At 36.9% G+C, this 21,272-nt stretch overlaps 1 protein-coding gene across 1 annotated transcript in view; it reads left to right on the forward strand.

The window, feature by feature from the left end:
- LOC112054167 (alpha-tocopherol transfer protein-like) overlaps positions 1-21,272 on the forward strand; it is a 37,537-nt gene continuing 16,265 nt past the window's right edge. The window contains exons 1-2 of the mRNA XM_024093851.2: positions 1-149; positions 16,964-17,050. Coding sequence (XP_023949619.2) covers position 149; positions 16,964-17,050 — 88 coding nt within the window. The 5' untranslated portion in view covers positions 1-148. The remainder of the gene's footprint in view (positions 150-16,963; positions 17,051-21,272) is intronic.

Genomic DNA, 21,272 nt, shown 5'->3' on the forward strand with positions numbered 1-21,272 from the left:
TATAACTTGTATCTACTCGTATTATTGTATAGTTAACCAGTTACCTCTCTTTAGTTGAAACACGCGCGCGCATTTCCAATATCACTGTCCGTTTCGCATGTCGATAAAATAAAGTTTAGTTTTAAGTTTTAACCCGGATTTACTGAAAAGTAAGTTCTTTTTTTATTAATATTCTAAAATCTCTATAATTTAATTTAATCTATCTATAATGTAATTAAATAACTTTATAAAATATATAATATTCGGAGTCATAGATCAGCTTTCGCCTCGTCAAAAAAAATCTATATTAAATATAATAATAGAATATATCAATTGCAATAAAATAATTTTCACCAAGGTACCTACAGCTGCAGAAATAACCAATTTGTTTTTTGAAAATGATTTTTTCAGTTACTAATTACTCTTTGGACTTTTAACGTAAAAAATATCAATATTATTTGTTACAATAATAAATACTTACCGTTTCTTTTTTCATTTTACTTCGTAAAAAAATAACACCTAGAATAGCCAATATTCTCGATCATCACATAAAAAATTCAAATTTAATCACTTAAATTATTTTATAATAAAAAAGAGATTATAAAATTATATACCTAATTATGTGGTAATTAAATTTATTTTAATTACAAGAATGTCAAACCTCCATTTCAATCAAGACATCGACCAATCTCAGTTGATTTTTTGTATTAGGTAGGTACCTAATTATTAACAGCAAACGCATTGACGTCATCAATGAGTGGCTAAATAGCTTCATTAACCTGACAAAACATAGAGAATTTTAGCGGTAGGCTTTGACCGGCATTAATTATTATTATTTGGAACCCAAGCCGTTTGGAAACCTCGTAAATTTAATTATTAGGTTTTCAACTAATTATTATCACCATTATCTAATAATTGACTAAAACATTATCTAAACCTCACATTTTGAAAGTGTTTTTAAACTAAGCCTAATTGAATTATATGAATTTTGAGTTTTGAGTTATTTTAGATAAAATTGACTCGCTTTTAACCATATCTATGATCTCGTTATCAACCTATATTCGGCTCATTGCTGAGCTCAAGTCTCCTCTCAGAATGAGAGACGTTAGGCCAATAGTCCAACACGCTGGCTCACTGCGGATTGGTAGACTTCATACACGCAGATAATTAAGAAAATCTGGTATGCAGGTTTCCTCACGATGTTCTTCCTTCACTGTTTAAGACACATGATATTTAATTTCTTAAAATGCACACAACTGAAAAGTTGGAGGTACTTTCCCGGACCGGATTCGAACCCACGCCCTCCGAACCGGAGGCAGAGGTCATATCTACTGGGCTATCACGATCTATTATCTTACCTTTATGTAAGAATTAAGAAACGAGAGAGTTCTCATTACCCTCGCCATGCGTAGAAGAAACGAATAAGTAAAATGCTTCGTATGAGTTCTAGGATTATAATATGACCTATAGCGATTTAGTGGTCGTCGATGTCATCTACGGAAGTATTACGGAAAACCGGGGGAATCGCCTTACCTAGTCTTGACATTTTCGCTTTTTATCTTGACATTTGAAAGTGTCAAGATAAAAAGCGATCGTAGCTTGCCTATTCACTATTTTGGTCTTTATTATCAATCTATTAAACTACCGTCAAATTAATTGACAAAATGTCATTTATTTACATAGGGGTCAGGACATAGGTCTTTTGTAGGGACTTCCAAACATCACGATACTGATCCGCCTGCATCCAGCGAATCCCTGCGACTCAATTGATGTCGTCAGTCCACCTGGTGGTCGACCAACACTGCGCTTTCTGCGGAGATCACCATTCCAGCACTTTATGACCCCAACGTCCATCGGCTCTTCGATCTTTGTGCCCCGTCCATTGCCATTTCAGCTTCGCAAATCGTTGAGCTATGTTGGTGACTGCGGATCTCCTAGTTTAATTAGTTAAGTGCCACCGCCTATAAATCTTACTTGACATTCATTGGTCATGTAAGCAAAAAGTATCTTAATAAAAAATCAGAAACCACAGTGCCCAAGCTATCAAATGCGCAGAGAATATCAAATGAAAGTAAAAGCACAGCTTTCTCTACGTATACGGTACCTAGATAAAATGTGAAGGATTATTTAGCCAATCTACATTCAATCAAAATCGTTTATTTAAATTACATACATGCATTTTTGAAAAGCCAATGATTCTGTTCTCTACCACTGGTTACATTCACCCCTATTTATACCGTGGGGTATGTTGTATTACTCTACCACTGGTTCAGCATCTTCTTCGGACTCGCCTTGTCCCGTTTATACGGGGTCAGCTTTCCCAATCAAGCGGCGCCATTTTGTACGCTCCTTTGCGTCCTCGTCGTCAGACCCCTTATCTTTCAGGTCCTTACGGACCTTCGTTAATCATGTTGTTGGTGGTCTCCCTTTCCCCCGTTTCTTAGTATCCATGGAGAGGCACTTTCTTGTCATCTGGTCTTTGCATCATAGATTCAGAATGCAGATACAAAATATGGCCGACTAGCGGTCGCCCGCGACATCGCGTGGAATTTAGTTTTTCACAAATCCCTCGGAAACCATCGATTTTTGCGGGATAAAAAGTAGTCTATGTGTTAATCCATGCTATAATATATCTCAATACCAAATTTCAGCTAATTCGGTTAAGTAGTCGAGGCGTTAAAGAGTAACAAACATTCATATAATTAAAATCATCAGTTTTCGCAAATGGATTTTTTCGGGATAAAAAATAGCCTATGTGTTAATCCAGAGTAAAATCCATTTCCATTCCAAATTTTAGCCAAATCGCTTCAGTAGTAGCGGCGTTAAAGAGTAACATACATCTAAACACCCATACAAACTTTCGCGTTTATAATATTAGTAGGATTGGTCAAATCAACAATACCGACTTAATTCAAGCTTCCTAATAAAACTACGAAGTAACTGTTAGTACCTACAGAGTAAAGAGTACATACTTACTTTATTAACTTATTTACTTAATTACTAGTGCAATTTTAATGGGTCATAAAAGTTGTGTAGAAAATATTTTATAGCTTCAAGGTAAACAATAAATATTTTTATTACATATTTTAACTTATAGTGTAAAATATCTACCTAAGATTTAAATAATGGTTATGTCTTTATTAGTTATTACTCACCTATATTTAAAATGAAAGTAGGTAGGTTTTTTTTTAATAATATTGTAACCATGATGTAAGTAGAACCTAGTTGACTAATAACGAGAATCATTAAAGTGTCTAAATATATATAATAGTGGATTGAAGTGGATGGAAAAAACAACAGTGGATTACTATAGTGGAATTTAAATTTTTTATTAGGTATTTGTAAAATGTTTGCTGCCAAAAAGCTTGGTATCCTTAATAATGCAGCAGTACTTCACGCCACACCAATTGCTAACATTTTTTTTTATTTTTTACAAGTTAGCCCTTGACTACAATCTCACCTGATGGTGATGATGATGCAGTCTAAGATGGAAGCGGGCTAACTTGTTAGAAGGAGGATGAAAATCCACACCCCATTTTGGTTTCTACACGGCATCGTACCGGAACGCTAAATCGCTTGGCGGTACGTCTTTGCCGGTAGGGTGGTAACTAGCCACGGCCGAAGCCTCCCACCAGAGAGACCTGGACATATTAAGAAAATCTCAACCTGCCCAGCCGGGGATCGAACCCAGGACCTCCGTCTTGTAAATTCACCGCGCATACCACTGCGCCACGGAGGCCGTCTACATTGTACTAAGCTCAAGTCCGGTTGTGTACGAAGTATTGCAGTCATCTTTTTGACGGCTTTGCTAAGTACCAGCTGGCTGTTCAGGACGCTGTGGATCGCCGAGCCAGGACTCATAGGCGAAAACTCACCCTTTCTGACAAAACTTCAAAACCTTGGCCACCGTCAAAAGGTCTCTCTGTATTTTACAGAATATATTTCGGAGAGTGTGCACAGTAGTTATTTAAGCTCGTACCACCGTCACCTTTTTACCATCGCACTGCAAGACACCGGGTCGGTTTCCATCCCTACGTCATTGACATACCCAGTACTCGTACGAAGCGATTTGCTTCTTCGTTTCTTATTCGCATGGCTAGGGTATGGAACGCTCTCCCGAAGCCAGTGTTTCCTAATTCTTACAACCTGGGCATCTTTAAGATGAGAGTGAATAGGCATCTTCTAGGCAAGCGCATTCCATCTTAGGCCACATCTACACTTACCATCAGGTGAGATCATGGTCAAGCGCGAGCTTATTTATTAAAAAAATAAAAAAAAAGTTTTAAATTTACACACGTGTCTAATAAAAATAAAAATGTAATATTTGTTATTTAAAATCCGGAAATAGTTAAATATATACAAAGGAAGCACATTTGGAGACGAAATCAATGTCACAAGTTATAAATATGAAAAATGCAATGTATCATTTTGCATAATAGTCTACGATCCTCAGGACCGAATCTTTTATCTTCGTCATACTCAAAAAATATTATTCTCTATTCTGAGCAATGATGACGTGATAGCCCAGTGGATATGAGCTCTGCCTCCGATTCCAGAGAGTGTGGGTTCGAATACGGTCCGGGGCATGCACCTCCAACTCTTTAGTTGTGTGCATTTTAAGAAATTAAATATCATGTGTCTCAAACGGTGAAGGAAAACATCGTGAGGAAACATGTATACTAGAAAATTTTCTTGTCGAAATGTGTGAATGTTGCGATGTCGTGAAGAAACCGAAAGGGGTGTGAATTTTCAGTCTCCTCCTAACAAGTTAGCTTCCATCTCATAGATTGCATCATCACTTACTATCAGGTGAGACTGTGGTCAAGAGCTAACTTGTAAAGCATAAAAAAGTACCATACATATCTGATGGCAGTAAAGTATCTTTATTTTCAACTATAACCTATAATGTGACCTCATACACGCCATATAATTTAGTTTCAATTTAAATTCTATACACGAATTATTTATTAATGCTTCATTTTAAATACATTTGCAAAATTGAGTTACCTGCATTTTAACCGCCGATTTACATTAATCTGATGCAAATATGCCAGTAAATAGGTAACTAACCGTCGCAGTGATCTTAAAAGGAAGGACCAAAGGAAACCTTTTTCCTTTTTCCTATTTCGAAACGGAACGAGTTCATTTCCTATTTCGTCCGAGACTTATACTCTAATTTTCCGATACGCGAAGAAACTACACAAAGGATAAACTTTGATTGACTAACTATTTATTTATAACTGGACGAGCGACGCCCCGATAATCTCAAAAGGAAAAAGTGCATGTCAGGCCACGCGTAGCGTAGGGTTCCGTAGATTAAGTTTTATCTCCGTAGATTGATTTTCTAGTAGTAATAGTCTCTGAGTAAAACCGTGGACGGACTGACAGAAAGACGGACATGGCGAAACTTTATGGGTTCCTTATGGACTACGGAACCCTAAAAAGTTCTTATGTAGGTACTCTCGCATTGTACTCGTAGTAGCGTTAGGCGAGGTGAAAACCTCCAAATTTTGTAGAGGAGATGACAGATGAGATCTTTATACATTCAAAAAATCTCATGAAGATGCATAAATTTCTGCAAAATTCTTATGTTCTGTCTCATCCCTGTTGAAATTGTTTTTACCGATATCATCAGTTTGTACAATAAATGTAATATTTCTTTTGATATTTTCTTAAAATACCTACTCGTACCTAAGTGTCGTCAAAGATCGAGGTCTAACCGATGCCGTGCAAGTACACACATTGACATTTTTCTGCTTGCACTTCCGGGAGCCATTTTCCTGTAACAATCAATTATCAAGTCAGTGTTATAAAATTTTTCAAGTACTTCTTCAAGATTATTTTTTTTAATAATAAGGACCATTGAAGAGTTAAATGTTACTTGGACCTCGCCCTCGAGATTACCGCCGTGTGGAATGTTAAGTCAATTGTTATTGTTTCAATAATCGTTTCAGTCAATGGTCTTATTAAAACGAGATATCTGCACAATCTGACACATCTTATTTTCACATAGATGAAACCTTAGGTTTTCAATGGCGTCTCATTTGCTTTGAATACCTGTGTGTTTGTGGAGACTTACTCTGTGACACCTGCAGGCTAATTCACTATCTTTGACGCCTGCTAGTTGACATTAAATGAAATTGAGATTGTACCTAAATGTCCTCCGGCCGTGACTTCGCCTGCCCGGGGTTTGGCCGGGTATCTTACCTAAGTACATATGCGCAGCCTCCGGCCGCGCGCATGAATGTCCTCCAGCCAGTACTGCTTTTTGTAACAAATGTCATCCGGTACCTAGAGTTCTTTTCATGAAAAAAATCCCGCGGCTAAAACCTGAACTAAACTTGGTAGCGCTTTACACATGAAAATAAGACCGCCATAACCAAATTAGCGCCGCATCTGGGGGACTTCTTTCATGAAAAGGACTTTACTAGTGGACACTATAGGTACAGGTAAGTCTTGGTTTAATAAAACTAAACTAATCAATCAATTGCCTGCTGTATATGAAATTATTACAGGTAGGTATATCTCTTGCAAAACGTTTAACTGGCATCTAAACCGTTATGAAACTGACAAACCGTATACCAAGTTGCAAAAGTATTGACTTTCATAATCAATATCAACCTATTTTAACTGTTCTACAGAGCCAGGCTCTTTATAAGTTTGACGGCCTCCGTGGCGCAGTGGTATGTGCGGTGGATTTACAAAACGGAGGACCTGGGTATGATCCCCGGTAGGCCGAATGAGGTTTTCTTAATTATTCCAGGTCTGGCTGGCAGGAGGCTTCGGCCGTGACTAATTATCACCGGCAAAGTCGTATCGCCAAGCGAATTAGCGTTCCGTCACAATGTCGTGTAGAAACCGAAAGGGGTGTGGATTTTCATCCTCCTCCTAGCAAGTTAGCCCGCTTCCATCTTAGATTGCATCATCACTCACGATAAAATGAGAGTATAGTCAAGGGGTAATTTGAAAATATTAAAAACAACATTCGAACATAGAACCTCGGTAAAAAAAAGGAGACAAGATATTATGGTGTTTAGACACAACTTACTGCTCCAATGCAGGTTAATGGGCTTAGCTGAAAATATTTAAATCTCTGACAATCGCTATTTGATAAATAAAAATCTCTGGGCCGAGAATTTATTTGAAGAAAGAAACGTATGAGTACGAGTCCCGGGAGTAGTCCTTGGGACCTGGGACCAAAATGCCAGTATTTTTTTTTAAGAATATTTCCCGTATTTTTTAAATTTGATTTTTTGATTAGTTGGAGGGGAATGGGAATGGCCATTCCCCTCCAACTAGTCGGGAAAGACGGTATTAGAAGTGGGTACGACAATAGACCAACGGGGCGGGGATCGAACCACCACCCTTCGGTGATGAGTCCGACCGTTCTTACCGTTGGACTATTGAGGCTCTAAATTAAAGCACCTTAATTGTTAACATTGTTCTTTTTTGGTAGTCTGCTAAAAGAATAATTTATTACGACAGATACAATCTTAATAGTCGATAAAATAGTCGGAAACCGCAGTTTCAAAAATACCAAAATAAATTTTACAAAATTGAGTTTTTATCGACAACTACAATTATCAGTTATAACTAATTTGCAGATTTAAACGTAGTCAAAGCATGGATATCCTATCAGTTAAGTATAACTAATTTGGAGATTTGAACGTATTCAAGGCATGGATATCCTTGATGCAATAATTAGATTTAAGAGTTACCTAGTTTTACTGGCTGGCATTTTATTAAAGTAGGTTACAACGAACAAGTTTATCGGAAACCATGTTCGAATGAAACACATTTATGCCTATAGAAGGCTTAACTTATTAAGTTATAAGATAACATGGCACAACTTGGGTTACTTTCCATAGAGGCATTTGATGATTTTAAATTATCCACACATAATTAATTATGTTGAATCGATACGAAAGCATAACTTCTTTTAGCACAAAATATTAGGTCTTCATAACTATTTGTGATTTTTCTTTATTATTTATTTATTTATCAAAAAAGTTTTATCAAAAAAATTTTGACATTGGACTTTTTCTACATATATTTTGATTGTATTGACTAACTAGCAGACGTCACGCGGTTTCAGCTGCGTGGTTCCCGTTCCAGTAGGAATACGGGAATAAAATATAGCCTATAGTGAAAACATTTTTCAAATCGGTTCCGTAGCTCCAGAGCCTATTCAAAACATACAAACAATCTAACATTTCCCCTTAATAATCATAATATATTCATAATATATTCATAAATATATTCATAATATATTGCGAAAGGTCATTCATCACGAAATCTCAAAAACCGCTTGGCGTACTAAGATGAAATTTGGCAGGGAGGTAGTTTATAGATAGTAGAGATCCGTTAAGAACGGATTTTGCGAGAGGGCTGGGTTAAGGCCGGACGAAGTCGCGTGCGTCCGCTAGTATTAGTATAGACAAACTGTACTAAACAAACTATTAAATACAAAACTCCCAAATATATTTCGAGCTTAATTTCAAGCCTTTTGGAAACTGAAAGTTGTACATGGTGAAATCCAGCGAATGGACAGGTGAATGGAATGTTTAAAAGTATTCCTTAAGATGATACGTTATGAAAGTAACGTGTGTTTCTTGCGTTCAACAATAACCATTTCACAGCAATAAAAGGCCATTAACCTTAGTATTAAGACTGGTTATGTCAAATTGCGAAAAAACATGAGCGGACAGACAGAAACAAAAATGTTTAACTAATATTTCATGCGATAATAGTAGCTTTATTCGTGTAGCGATATGAATGAGTTAGGATGGATGTAGGAATACTTAAATCCAATTGATTGAACCAGATGGTTGTAACTCGGAGATCTCTTTGGCGGAATATGAAGGTTTTGTCTGTGAAAGAAGTTAATAAAAGAATAAACTATCGAATAATATTTTTTCATATCAGAATGAGATGGGTTAGGCCAATATACCACCACGCTGGCCCATGGCGGATTGACAGGCTTCACTAATTTAGAGAATTAAGAAAATTCTCACACATGCAGATTTCCTCATGATGTTCTTCCTTTTTTTCATGATGATTTCTTAAAATGCACATAACTGAAAAGTTGGAGGTTCACGACCCGGACCGGATTCGAATTCCCCGCTCTTTGGAATCGGAGGCAAAGGACATATCCACTGGGCTATCACGGCTCTGTATAGACAGATCGAGTGTGGCGTCTATGTCGTCTACTTGGACAAATTTTAATCTACTTTATGGCTTTATTAAACTTGAGATACATAATATCCTAAATGATGCTTTCTAATTATATAATGATATAAGCCTCAATAGCTCAACGGTAAGAGCGGTCGGACTCATCACCGAGGAGTGGCGGTTCGATCCCCACCCCGTTGGTCTATTGTCGCACCCACTTATAATACAGTCTCGACTAGTTGGATGGGGATAGGAATATTGGGTATGGCAAAGATTCTTTTAAGAAAAAAATATATACTAGTCTGACTCGTCAGTTCTTGAAAATAGCAGTACATTGCTCTACTGGAATTGATTAATTATTTTTACATTGTAGCTAATTAACCTAATGTATTGCTATTTGAGCGGTCAGTGTGCCGTGCATAATTGTTGATAACTAGGTATTACTGTTCCACATGACGGTAATCCGGTGAAAGTTGAAAAATAAACAGTGCCTATCAAACGCTTTGACCTCGCTCGCAAGATTATCGCCATGTTGAATGCTAAGTCGTTGTTGCTTCGATAGTCGTTTCCATAAAATATGGTTCTATTGCGAAAAATATTGACCAACACCTCGAAAAGCTTTTGCTTCGCTATTCGGATACAAAAGACAGTAGGTAACAGTTGAAACTGTATGAGCTGCCTCATTGGTTAGTCCAGTGTTCGAATTTTTTTTAGGCCAACAAAAAAAAATAGCCGTCGGTCCTGCGAATTTTTTTTTTTTTTATTGTTTACAAGTTAGCCCTTGACTACAATCTCACCTGATGGTAAGTGATGATGTATTCTTAGATGGAAGCGGGCTAACTTGTAAGGAGGAGGATGAAAATCCACACCCCTTTCGGTTTCTACACGACATCGTACCGGAACGCTAAATCGTTTGGCGGTACGTCTTTGCCGGTAGGGTGGTAACTAGCCATGGCCGAAGCCTTCCACCAGCCAGACCTGGACCAATTAAGAAAATCTCAATCTGCCCAGCCGGGGATCGAACCCAGGACCTCCGTTTTGTAAATCCACCGCGCATACCACTGCGCCACGGAGGTCGTCGAGGAATGATCTCTCACTGGTCGTGCCGGTTTGCCGTCCCATCGGATTCCGAGAGTGTGGGAAGAAAGAGTGCACCTGTGCTTGCGCACACACTTGCGCACTGATCTCACCATGAGATTGGCCACCGTGACCGAAAAGTCGGTTGGGAGAATATTATTAGTATGAATCTGTTTAGCTCGGTGTACCATTCAAATCATGAGTCCCTACATCGTTTTTCATCGTGTTTTAGTTTTTGCAATCATCTTTTAGTGTTTGGTAAACGGGTTTCGGTACGACGTCACTTGGGTAGGCCGTTTAAACCTAACTTTAAATAATTGAACTATGTGTTTCTGCGATTAACACCGACGAACGCATTTGTGCGCTAAATTCTTACAAAAATAGAATAAAAATATTTTTAACATGAAGGTGTTATCACTAAAAATGTTTTTTTACTAATGCTAACACGTTCATTTGTATATTGAACAAAGCCTTTTTTTCTATATTTTTTATTATATTTTTTATTGTGACTAATAGTCGATGGACCAAGCGGATTCGTTTAACAAGTCCTAAAAAACTGAGTATTGGTTACCTAAGGGTTTCTCAAACTTTCGGCTCCACAAACCCCTGTTAAAATTTCCAAGTGACAACTCCTTACTAACTAATGAACCCAAACCCCCAAAACCCCCCAAAAAAAATTAAACTCTTTGAAGAAAATAAGGTTTTTATTTGAATAACAGGTAGCACATAAAGTACCAAAAGAAATTCTTTGTAATGTTAATGTGATGGGTGTGCTTGTTTCTTGTCGTAAATGGATTCAATGTTAGGAGTAATTTTGGACAATTTTAACCATAATTCTGACTTGGTATCAGTTACGTAAATCTTGTCATGAACCCCCTACCGTCGAATGGCGAACCCCTAAAGATTCGCGTAACCCACTTTGAGAAGCTTTGGGTTACATAATACTTTGTGAGTAATACCTACCTTTAATAACATTAGATGTTTTCCGCAACCTTTAACTCAACTGACTCAACCTTTAAATCGCAATCATAATACAGTTCAACAAACAAACAACCATTCATTTGAAATTTAATTCAGTTTATGAAAGGATCTGTAAACAGATCCTTTAACACGTTCGCTGCAGTATGAGGTCAATTGACCTCGTACCGCTCAAACATAAATCACTTGGTTCCTTTAACTATATTATATTGAAGGCAAAAAAAAGGATTTTAGAGTCTTCAAGAGTTACGAGGTCGATGGACCTCGTTATGTACCACAGAAAGTATAGTACGAGGTCAAAAAACCTCGTACCGCACCAGGGGAAAGTACAGAAAAATCAGTGCCGCAGCGGACGTGATAAAAAGATTAAAGGTTGTTTGTTTGTTGTGTTGATATACATTGTTTGTTAATTATTCATTTTAATCTGACCTAACATTTAAACACGCGGTTTCTCGTTGATATCACTCGTAATGCCTTCGATGGCCGATTTAGTGGGTAATGAGTTAATGACCTAGATAGTGGTAATGACCCTGCCTACTGCATCAAAGCCGTGGATTCGATTTCTACAACTGGAAAATATATTTTGTTTGATGGACATGGATATATTTGAGTGGCTGGGTGGTTTATGTATAAAATAAGTACCAAGTAATTCATCAGCTATTATACGCAATATTTCAAATTGTAACACATATTTGCTTCTTATTTTAATTTAGTTTATTTGAATGTATTCATAATAGCTGTGACGTCACAAGGGTCTCGGCTGAAAATCAGCGCCGTGTATTATGCTTGTAAGTAGTACACGGCATATGGTGTACACCCTTTCTTTTTATTAAGGGTTACAGACAGACATGCTGTCATAAGGATAGGATATTTATTGACTGTCTGTAACTTTTAGATATGAATAAATTTATTTTATTTCATTCTTTCTTTCTTTCAACACCCATAAAGCTATGCTTCCTTTAGACAGGCAATTTATTTTCTCTTCATGCAATAATAACAATGTCCTCTCAACCGACTTTTGACTACGGCTATCTACGAAGGACATATTAATATAGTGCAGGGTTTCTCAAACTTTCGGCTCCACGAATCCCTGTTAAAATTTCCAAGTGACAGCGAACCCCTTACTAACTACAGGAACCCCCCCCTCCTCCAAAAAAAATTGAGTGTTGAAGAAAATGAGGTTTTTAACCACAAAAACCAAAAGAAATGTCTTTATAGTATCAATGTGATGGGTGTGCTTGTTTCTTGTCGCAAATGGATTCAATGTTAGGAGTAATTTTGGACAATTTTAACCTTAAATCTAATTTGGTATCAGTTATCAAGCCACCATTACGTAAATTTTGTCGCGAACCCCCTGTCGTCAAATAGCGAACATCTAGGGGTTCGAGTACCCCACTTTGAGAAACCCTGATATAGTTTATACAAATTATGTGCACAAAGTGCACTCTGTATTCCTTCATTCTCATAGTTCGATGGGAATGGAGAGAAATTACCTCACAGATTTGGCAACTCCAGGCTGCTATTAAGATTATTGTTTCATAGTATAATTTACTAGCTGACGCCGCACGGTTTCACCCGCTTGGTTCTCGTTCCCGTAGGAATTCGGGGATAATATATAGCCTATAGCCTCCCTCGATAAATGGGCTACCTTACACTGAAAGAATTTTTCAAATTGGACCAGTAGTTCCTGAGATTAGCGCGTTCAATCAAACAATCAAACCAACTCTTCAGTTTTACATATTAGTATGGAGTATAGATATAGATTATTAGGCCTGATCCGAGATTCGAACCCCATGCCCTATATCTGTAGCTGAATTAGTCAACCAAGGGACAGATGAGGCCATTATTTGTCATTTGAATGTTCTCGTAGTCGGAGATATGAAAATTGTATTCCTGTAGGTACATCTGTAGATGTTATAGCTATTTACGAAACTAGGTTAATGATTATTTTTCACATTACAACATTTTGTTTATCATTTAATAAATTAGATGTTAAGTCCAAAGGTCTACGCACACATACCTAGTTACTTGTTTTTACACTAGACGAGGAGAGACTCAGTTCAATGGTAAAATTAATTTGTTGCGTATGTTATAGTTACTCCACTTCACACTTTATCATTATCAACCAATATTCGGCTCACTGCTGAGCTCGAGTCACCTCTCAAAATGAGAGGGGTTTGCGGATTGGCAGACTTCACACATGCAGAGAATTGAGAAAATTCTCTGGTATGCAGGTTTCTTCGCGATGTTTTTCTTTCGCCGTTCGAAACACGTGACATTTAATTTCTAAAAATGCACACAACTGAAAAGTTGGAGGTGCATGCCCCGGACCGGATTCGAGTCCACACCCTCCGGAGTGGGAGGGTCATATCCACTGGGTTATCACGGCTCCGCATTTCACACTTATCTTACTAATATTACTCTTCTGTCGCGACTGATATTTGATATAACACATAGGCTACTTTTATCCCGAAAAAATCCATGGTTCGCGATGGATTTGTGAAAAACTAAATTCAACGCGGACGAAGTCGCGAGCGTCCGTTAGTAAATAAATATATATTAAAAATAACTACATAAATTTTACCTATCTTATAATATCTTATTTCAGTTACTAATCGTATACCTTATCTATATGTAGTAAAAGATAACTGTAATTACTTCAGTAATATTCTGCTGACCTATACCAAGTGAACGTTCTGAGTGTTTGATAGTAGGAATAATGACAGATTATACAAATGAGTGTTGTTTACAGTTCAGAGGTTGGTATTTGAACCGTAGGATAATGTGTGATTGTACTATCAATATATATAAATAAAATTTAAGTGCCTGTCTGTGATCACAAAATAATAGCATGTTTTTTTACCTCGTTATTTACACGACATTAAAAAATTTTAATAAAAAAAATTCAACCGACTTCCAACTCAAAAAATAACTTTAACTAAAAAGCAAAAAATAACATCCTACCTATGTGCTACCTTCTGATCAGTTTGAAGGCGGTGCCAAGCCAGTGATGTTTTAATTAAATACGTTTAAACTACAAAATTTATGTGGTTATTCCAGAAACAGCTTTAATTAAAACACGACACTGGCTTGGCACCGCCTTCAAACTGATCAGAAGGTAGCACATAGGTAGGATGTTATTTTTTGCTTTTTAGTTAAAGTTATTTTTTGAGTTGAAAGTCGGTTGAATTTTTTTTATTAAAATTTTTATTTTTTTATTTTTAGTGTTAGCATACCCACTGCGTGTATACAGTCACAACCTATCTAAGTGAAAAGTTCTTATCAATACAAAATTATCAAGTCCAAACACAAGGTAGCTACTGTGAGCCGTTGAGGAGTTCTCTTCACTGTGCTTCGTCTTCATCACCAGACCCTTAATACAGTCGCAATCCATCTAGGTGGAAAGTTCTCATCAATACAAATTTATCAAGTCCAAACACAAGGTAGCTACTGTGAACCGTCGAGGAGTTCTCTTCACTGTCCCTCGTCTTCATCATCAGACCCTTAATACAGTCACAATCTATCTAGGTGGAAAGTTCTCATCAATACAAATTTATCAAGTCCAAACACAAGGTAGCTACTGTGAACCGTCGAGGAGTTCTCTTCACTGTCCCTCGTCTTCATCATCAGACCCTTAATACAGTCACAATCCATCTAGGTGGAAAGTTCTCATCAATACAAATTTATCAAGTCCAAAGACAAGGTAGCTACTGTGAACCGTCGAGGAGTTCTCTTCACTGTCCCTCGTCTTCATCACCAGACCCTTAATACAGTCACAACCCATATAGGTGGAAAGTACTCATCAATACAAATTAATCAAGCCCAAACAAAAGGTGACTGCTGTAAATCCTTGACGAGTTCCATCGTCTGTGTTTCGGCTCCATCATCAGACCAACTCCAAACCTTCATAAAGTTGTAGTGGTTTAAAATACCTTATGGAAACACTAACAAACGTACTAGCCGTCTCTACAACTTTCGAAAGTTCCCCTCAATTTCTCCAGGATGCCATCATCAGATCCTGACATGAAAAAAATGGAACCACCCTGGAAGTAAACCCTACAAAACAAAAAAAGAATTTTTAAAATCGGTCCACAATTGACGGAATTATCGCTGGACATACATAAAAAAAAAAAAAAACATACATACAGCCGAACGTAGAACCTCCTCCTTTTTGGAAGTCGGTTAAAAACACAATTGAGCTCATAAAAAACTTTGTCTCTTTGTAACTTGTCCGGGCTACTTTTTATTCCAAAAAAACCGTGGTTCCTGAGGGATTTGTGTAAAACTTAATTTCTCGTGGTACTCGTAGTCGTTCGCTAGTTGTTCGGATTAATATTCATTGTTAAAGTAGGTAGGTAGAGCGATATTTGCTGTATTTATGGATAACTGAATTTGCTTCAATTGCGATGTTTTAATCAAACCCATGACCACTCAGTGTAGAGTCCAGTATCTTCACCATGGAGCTATAGAAGACTTCTATTAATGTATGTTAGAGTAACGTAATAGTTTAGGATCGCTTTATCGTGGGAAAATCCTCATGTATACCTATTCTTAACGACGAGGAAAACAATCTACATAGTAACACGTAGGTTAGTTCAAGACATACCTAATAAAGATGCTGATAGACTTGAGCATTCACTTGTAACAGAACATCGAGCATTCGCTGTTTTTATATTTGTCGCACTGAACAACGAGCCGAGCCAAGCATAGAACCAAATATTTGTTACGAACATCTTGATAATTTTAGCGAACGATCTATTCGATGTTTCCATCCCAAGCAAATCTGCTCGCTACATTTTTTTTTTTTTTTTTTATTCTTGACAAGTTAGCCCTTGACTACAATCTCACCTGATGGTAAGTGATGATGCAGTCTAAGATGGAAGCGGGCTAACTTGTTAGGAGGAGGATGAAAATCCACACTCCTTTGGTTTCTACACGACATCGTACCGGAACGCTAAATCGCTTGGCGGTACGTCTTTGTCGATAGGGTGGTAACTAGGTAACACGGCCGAAGCCTGCCACCAGCCAGACCTGAACCAACTAAGAAAATCTCAATCTGCCCAGCTGGGGATCGAACCCAGGACCTCCGTTTTGTAAATCCACCACCAATGCTCGCCAGAACGCTCGTATTTTTCTGTGATGTAACATTCGCACGAATGCTCTTTGCAAGTGAATGCTCAAGTCTATCTTCACCATATCATAAAGGTTTGTCTTGACCTGAAGTTCAACTTCTTAATACGATTACGCAGGTTGTACCCCAGGGCCTGTATCCATGTGGCTCGTCGATTCTCTTTCTGCAAACGCTAACGCTTCGAAAACTAAAAAAAACGAGTATGACAATTGAGAATCACGTTATCTGTCGGTAGCAAATATCATTCCCATATTTTTTTTAAATTTTCGAATCGTTTGCGACTGTAGAATCGACGCGCCACATGGCTACATTTACATGATGATTCACTTGTTTACTTCTACTAAAGTCAAAGTAATCAAGTGAATCATCATCATCATCATCCCTATCAACCCATGATCAGCTCACTGCTGAGCTTACAGAATAAGAGGGGTTAGGCCAATAGTCCACCACGCTGGCCCAATGCGGATTGGCAGACTTCACACGCGCAGAGAATTAAGAAAATACTCTGGTATGCAGCTTTCCTCACGATGTTAACAACAATATGTTAACAAGTGAATACATATTGAAAATCTTCCGAACCGACCCCTTTCCCAGGTATAATAACTAATATCCCAATTTTGTTTTCAGTGCCTGACCAGGAAGTGGAATGGGAGACTGCGTTGGTCCCAATAAAGGACTGGCTCAGCAAACAACCACATCTGCCTAATGATGTCGGTAAGTAATGAGCTTTTGCCTTTACCATACCATGAGATGCCCATGACTTCATCCGCAAAAAATCAGTGTAAGCTTTCGTCTCTCAAATAACCCAATCAAATTTTACATAATCACTCCAACAAGTTTCGTAAAAAGAAAAATTACAGACTTTCATGAAAACTTTCAATCAATATTTAAATTCATAACATTGTCCAATGTCTAAATTCTTATGTTTCTTATGTTTTATGAGTAACTTTTAATACTGACCAATTTAAGTTAACCAATTTATTTTAGAAATATTCGCAATTTTCTCTATTTCTCTTTTTTTGGATCTTTGGGGGGGGGGGGAATTTCAAAACTCTTGAAACACATTTTATTTTATACTAGCCGACGCCCGCGACTTCGTCCGCGTGAAACTCGATGTAAACTTTCAACTACCCCTATCCTACCCCTACCCTACTTTTCTGGTTGATGTAAACTTTCAACTACCCCTATCCTACCCCTACCTACCCCTACACTATTTTTCTGGTTGATTTTTTACACCTTGTGTCCCAAAAACCTAAATATCTTACGGAACCCTATTTTTTCCAAAATAAAATTTAGCTTATGTTACTTGTGGATAATGTAGCTTTCGAATGGTGAAAGAATTTTTAAAATCGGTCCAGTTGTTTTTGAGCCTATTCATTACAAACAAACAAACAAACAAAGTTTTCCTCTTTATAATATTAGTATAGAAGTATAGATTTATCCAACACTTAATTTACCACCAATTTTCGTACCTACATATAAATTGAAAAGTTAGGGACGAATTATCCATTATACAAATGTCTAATGCGGTTAATCGAATGTACTTCAATAGACTCGTTACAATAGCAATAATGTATGATTTTACAGCAATGAAGTAATTGTTATACCAGTCACGCATATCTTGCTTGTAAGAATTCACGCACGTTGCTATACCACGTATACTGGGCATGGCCTACTTCATAGTAATAACTAATAATAATTAAAAATTATAAGCTTTAAGTAATAAATAATATGACCATCAATTTAAGCCTCAATCTATACTTCTATACTAATATATAAAGCTGAAGAGTTTGTTTGTTTATTTGTTTGATTGAACGCGCTAATCTCAGGAACTACTGGTCCGATTTGAAAAATAATTTCAGTGTTAGATAGCCCATTCATCGAGGAAGGTTTAGGCTATATATTAACCCCGTTTTTCTACGGGAACGGGAACCACGCAGGTAAAACCGCGCGGCGTCAGCTAGTATCTCATATAAATAAATTTTGTGTATTGTATGTCGGAGAACGGTTTGACATCAGAAGCGGATATAAAGGGGAAAATACTATTATTGAATGAAAGTCTGTCAGCTGTTCCCAATGTTCCCAATAAACCCTCGAATGACCTTGACCTTGTCCCGGACTTGTTACTGATGTACGTAGGGTTAAAAACGTCTTTTAAGACTAGTTATCATCTCCTCCACTCAAGTCATTCTCCCGCCTATATCAAAATAATCCATGAAAGATTATCCAACCAAAGGTGTGGACGGATTGAACGTCACGACAAGAATGATACTAGGCCGCCCGAGCGGTTTACCACTACTCCCCACCTAACTCACGGAACATTTCGTACTATCTCGGCTCATGACGTCACTAGCCAACCTGTCGAATGACTCACTCGCGCCGACATTTATTTAACTTGTATGTACACGTTCGAATTTTTATTTATATTAATTATCATTGTACACTCAAACTTAAAATGTTGTTCTAGACTGTAAGTTTCACATAAGTGAATGCTATATTCTTTGTGAAATAATAAATGTTTAAAACCAAACTAAGTATACCGAAAATTTTCTTAGAAGTCTTATCACCAAAACAAACCCGTCTTGTCACTAAAATCACATATTTCACTTACGTTATACGTAATTTCTAAAGAACAAAGTGTCTAAATCCTTTATTATACGCGTACAGTACGAATTACACCAAAAACTACACAGAATTTACGATTTATTCACATTTATTTTCTGAAAAACAAAATCACAACGAGATTAATTTGCACAGCTTAACTACGATTACGGCAATTTGACATTTCGTAACGCTAGATTGTCTATGAAAAGCAAGGATGGGTAAATAACATCGAGCGTTAACTTATCGATAAATGATAATGAATGATTCTTTAATAATTGATATGTTGTTAGTTTAAAGATGGGATGAAATATTTTATAATCATTTTATTTTAAAAAATAGTTTTTTAATAAAAATGTTATACAATACATATGCTCACGTTATTCTATAGCGTAAAAGATATCTTACGAATAGTAGCATTATTCAAACACTGGTATGGATAACATTATCTCAATACGATTTTTAATAAAAATCGTCAAATCAAGATTTTAACAAAAACTAGCAATGTAAATTTAATTTGCAAAATGCGCGCGATCAGCTGTTTTCCAAGAGGTCAAATAGGCAGGTCACGACTAATAGGTATCTATCTATACAAAGTCACAAACAAACTGCGCGACGTTGTATTGCCGACCGCCGCCGGTGCCGAGGAAAATAATTGCTATCTCTCTCTAACCTAAGCCGCGCGGCGTGGTTAATAGGTATTTTCAAAATATTGAAACTTTAGGTCCTTTCGCTAGACGCTACGCTATTTTTTCTTTAGTTCGTGTTCGGCGGTCTGTTGACAAACAAACCAAAATTCAAAAACCTTTGTGTATGTTCTATGTTATGTTAGTAGTGATTTTCTGTACCGAATACTCATACAATTGTGTCGTTTGTATTGTGTGTGTTTGTGTGTGTTGACTGAGAAGTCTTGAAATGCTTAGATCAAATCAATTCAGTACTCATGAATATTGTACCTACTATGACGATGCGTACGTACCTACTCGTACGTACACAGTAGATTGCGGAGCGTTGTTATCGCATTGTTAGCTGTACATTGCGTGCTCAAAATTTTCAAAATCTGAATTTTCTCATTTCCCACGTAATTGTTATTTAAAATATCGTTGTGGAAACTAAATTTAACCTCTTCACGCAGTTTTCGGTATCATGTCCCTTACACCCAGTATGTACGTGGATACGTGCACACTTTTTTGAAGTATAAGCAAATCTAGGACGTTAGTACGTCCCTAAAAGATTAAAGAAAGAGACGGCCGCGTGGCGCAGTGGGTAGTGACCCTGCTTTTTGCATCCACGGCTGTGGGTTCGATTCCCACAACTGGAAAATATTTGTGTGATGAGCATGAGTGTATATAAGTATTTATATGTAGTATATAATTGTATATTAATACTATAATATCAACTATCTTAGCACCCATAACACAAGCTACTCTGTATGCTTACTTTGGGGCTAGATAGTGATGTGTATTGTTTAAGTATATTTATAATAATAATAAAAAAAGATTACCCCATTTCTTAACCACGCGTTAGGCATAAACCGTGCACCGTTCACCGTTTGTGACACGTGATATTTAATTTCTTAAAATGCACACAACCGACAAACGTTACTATACGTTCCCTTTTAAGATAACGTAGTACAGTAACGGATGTTTTAGTTTAGGTATTTCAGATATAACGATACCTACTTGATATCGTTCCGATGCCCGCCGTTAACTTCTCAACCCTACTGATTGTCTTTGATTCATAGTCGGCCATTATTGTTGTGTAAAAAAGTCATCTAAGTAAATTTCGAGTATATATCAGTAAATGAAAAGGTTTTTCAAAATAGGGTAAATAAAAGGTCGGTTCTCTTACATCAGTCTGTACCAGCTAGCTAAAAAGATATTTTTTCCTTATTGCAAGGTACAATGAGGAAAAATATCTCTTTATCATAAAAAATGATTTACAATGAACAAGTGAATATGACTTACACAAGATTTATTGATGCTTAAAGCCCGTATTCACTTCTCGCGTGGGCTTTTTGGGTCGCAAATAGGGTTGTCAACATTTAAAAAAAATATATATTATGTAGTATTTTTCATATCAAAGCTGTACAAAATAAAGTACACTTAAATAAAAAATATAAGTTGTCTATTTATTTTAAAATTATGTTCTCTAAAATATCATATTGTCACATGGGTGTTCACATTAATTAATTATTAATTTTAAAATTAATGAAAAATAACAATAGCATTGACACATTCTGATACGCTATACGGTATTGCTTCAAAAATATGTAGTACTTTTGCGTATTATATATTTTTTCAACAGTATAATAGTACGCAGATTCGAAATATAG

Source organism: Bicyclus anynana, chromosome 17, assembly GCF_947172395.1.
Source record: "Bicyclus anynana chromosome 17, ilBicAnyn1.1, whole genome shotgun sequence".
Classification (NCBI taxonomy): domain Eukaryota; kingdom Metazoa; phylum Arthropoda; class Insecta; order Lepidoptera; family Nymphalidae; genus Bicyclus; species Bicyclus anynana.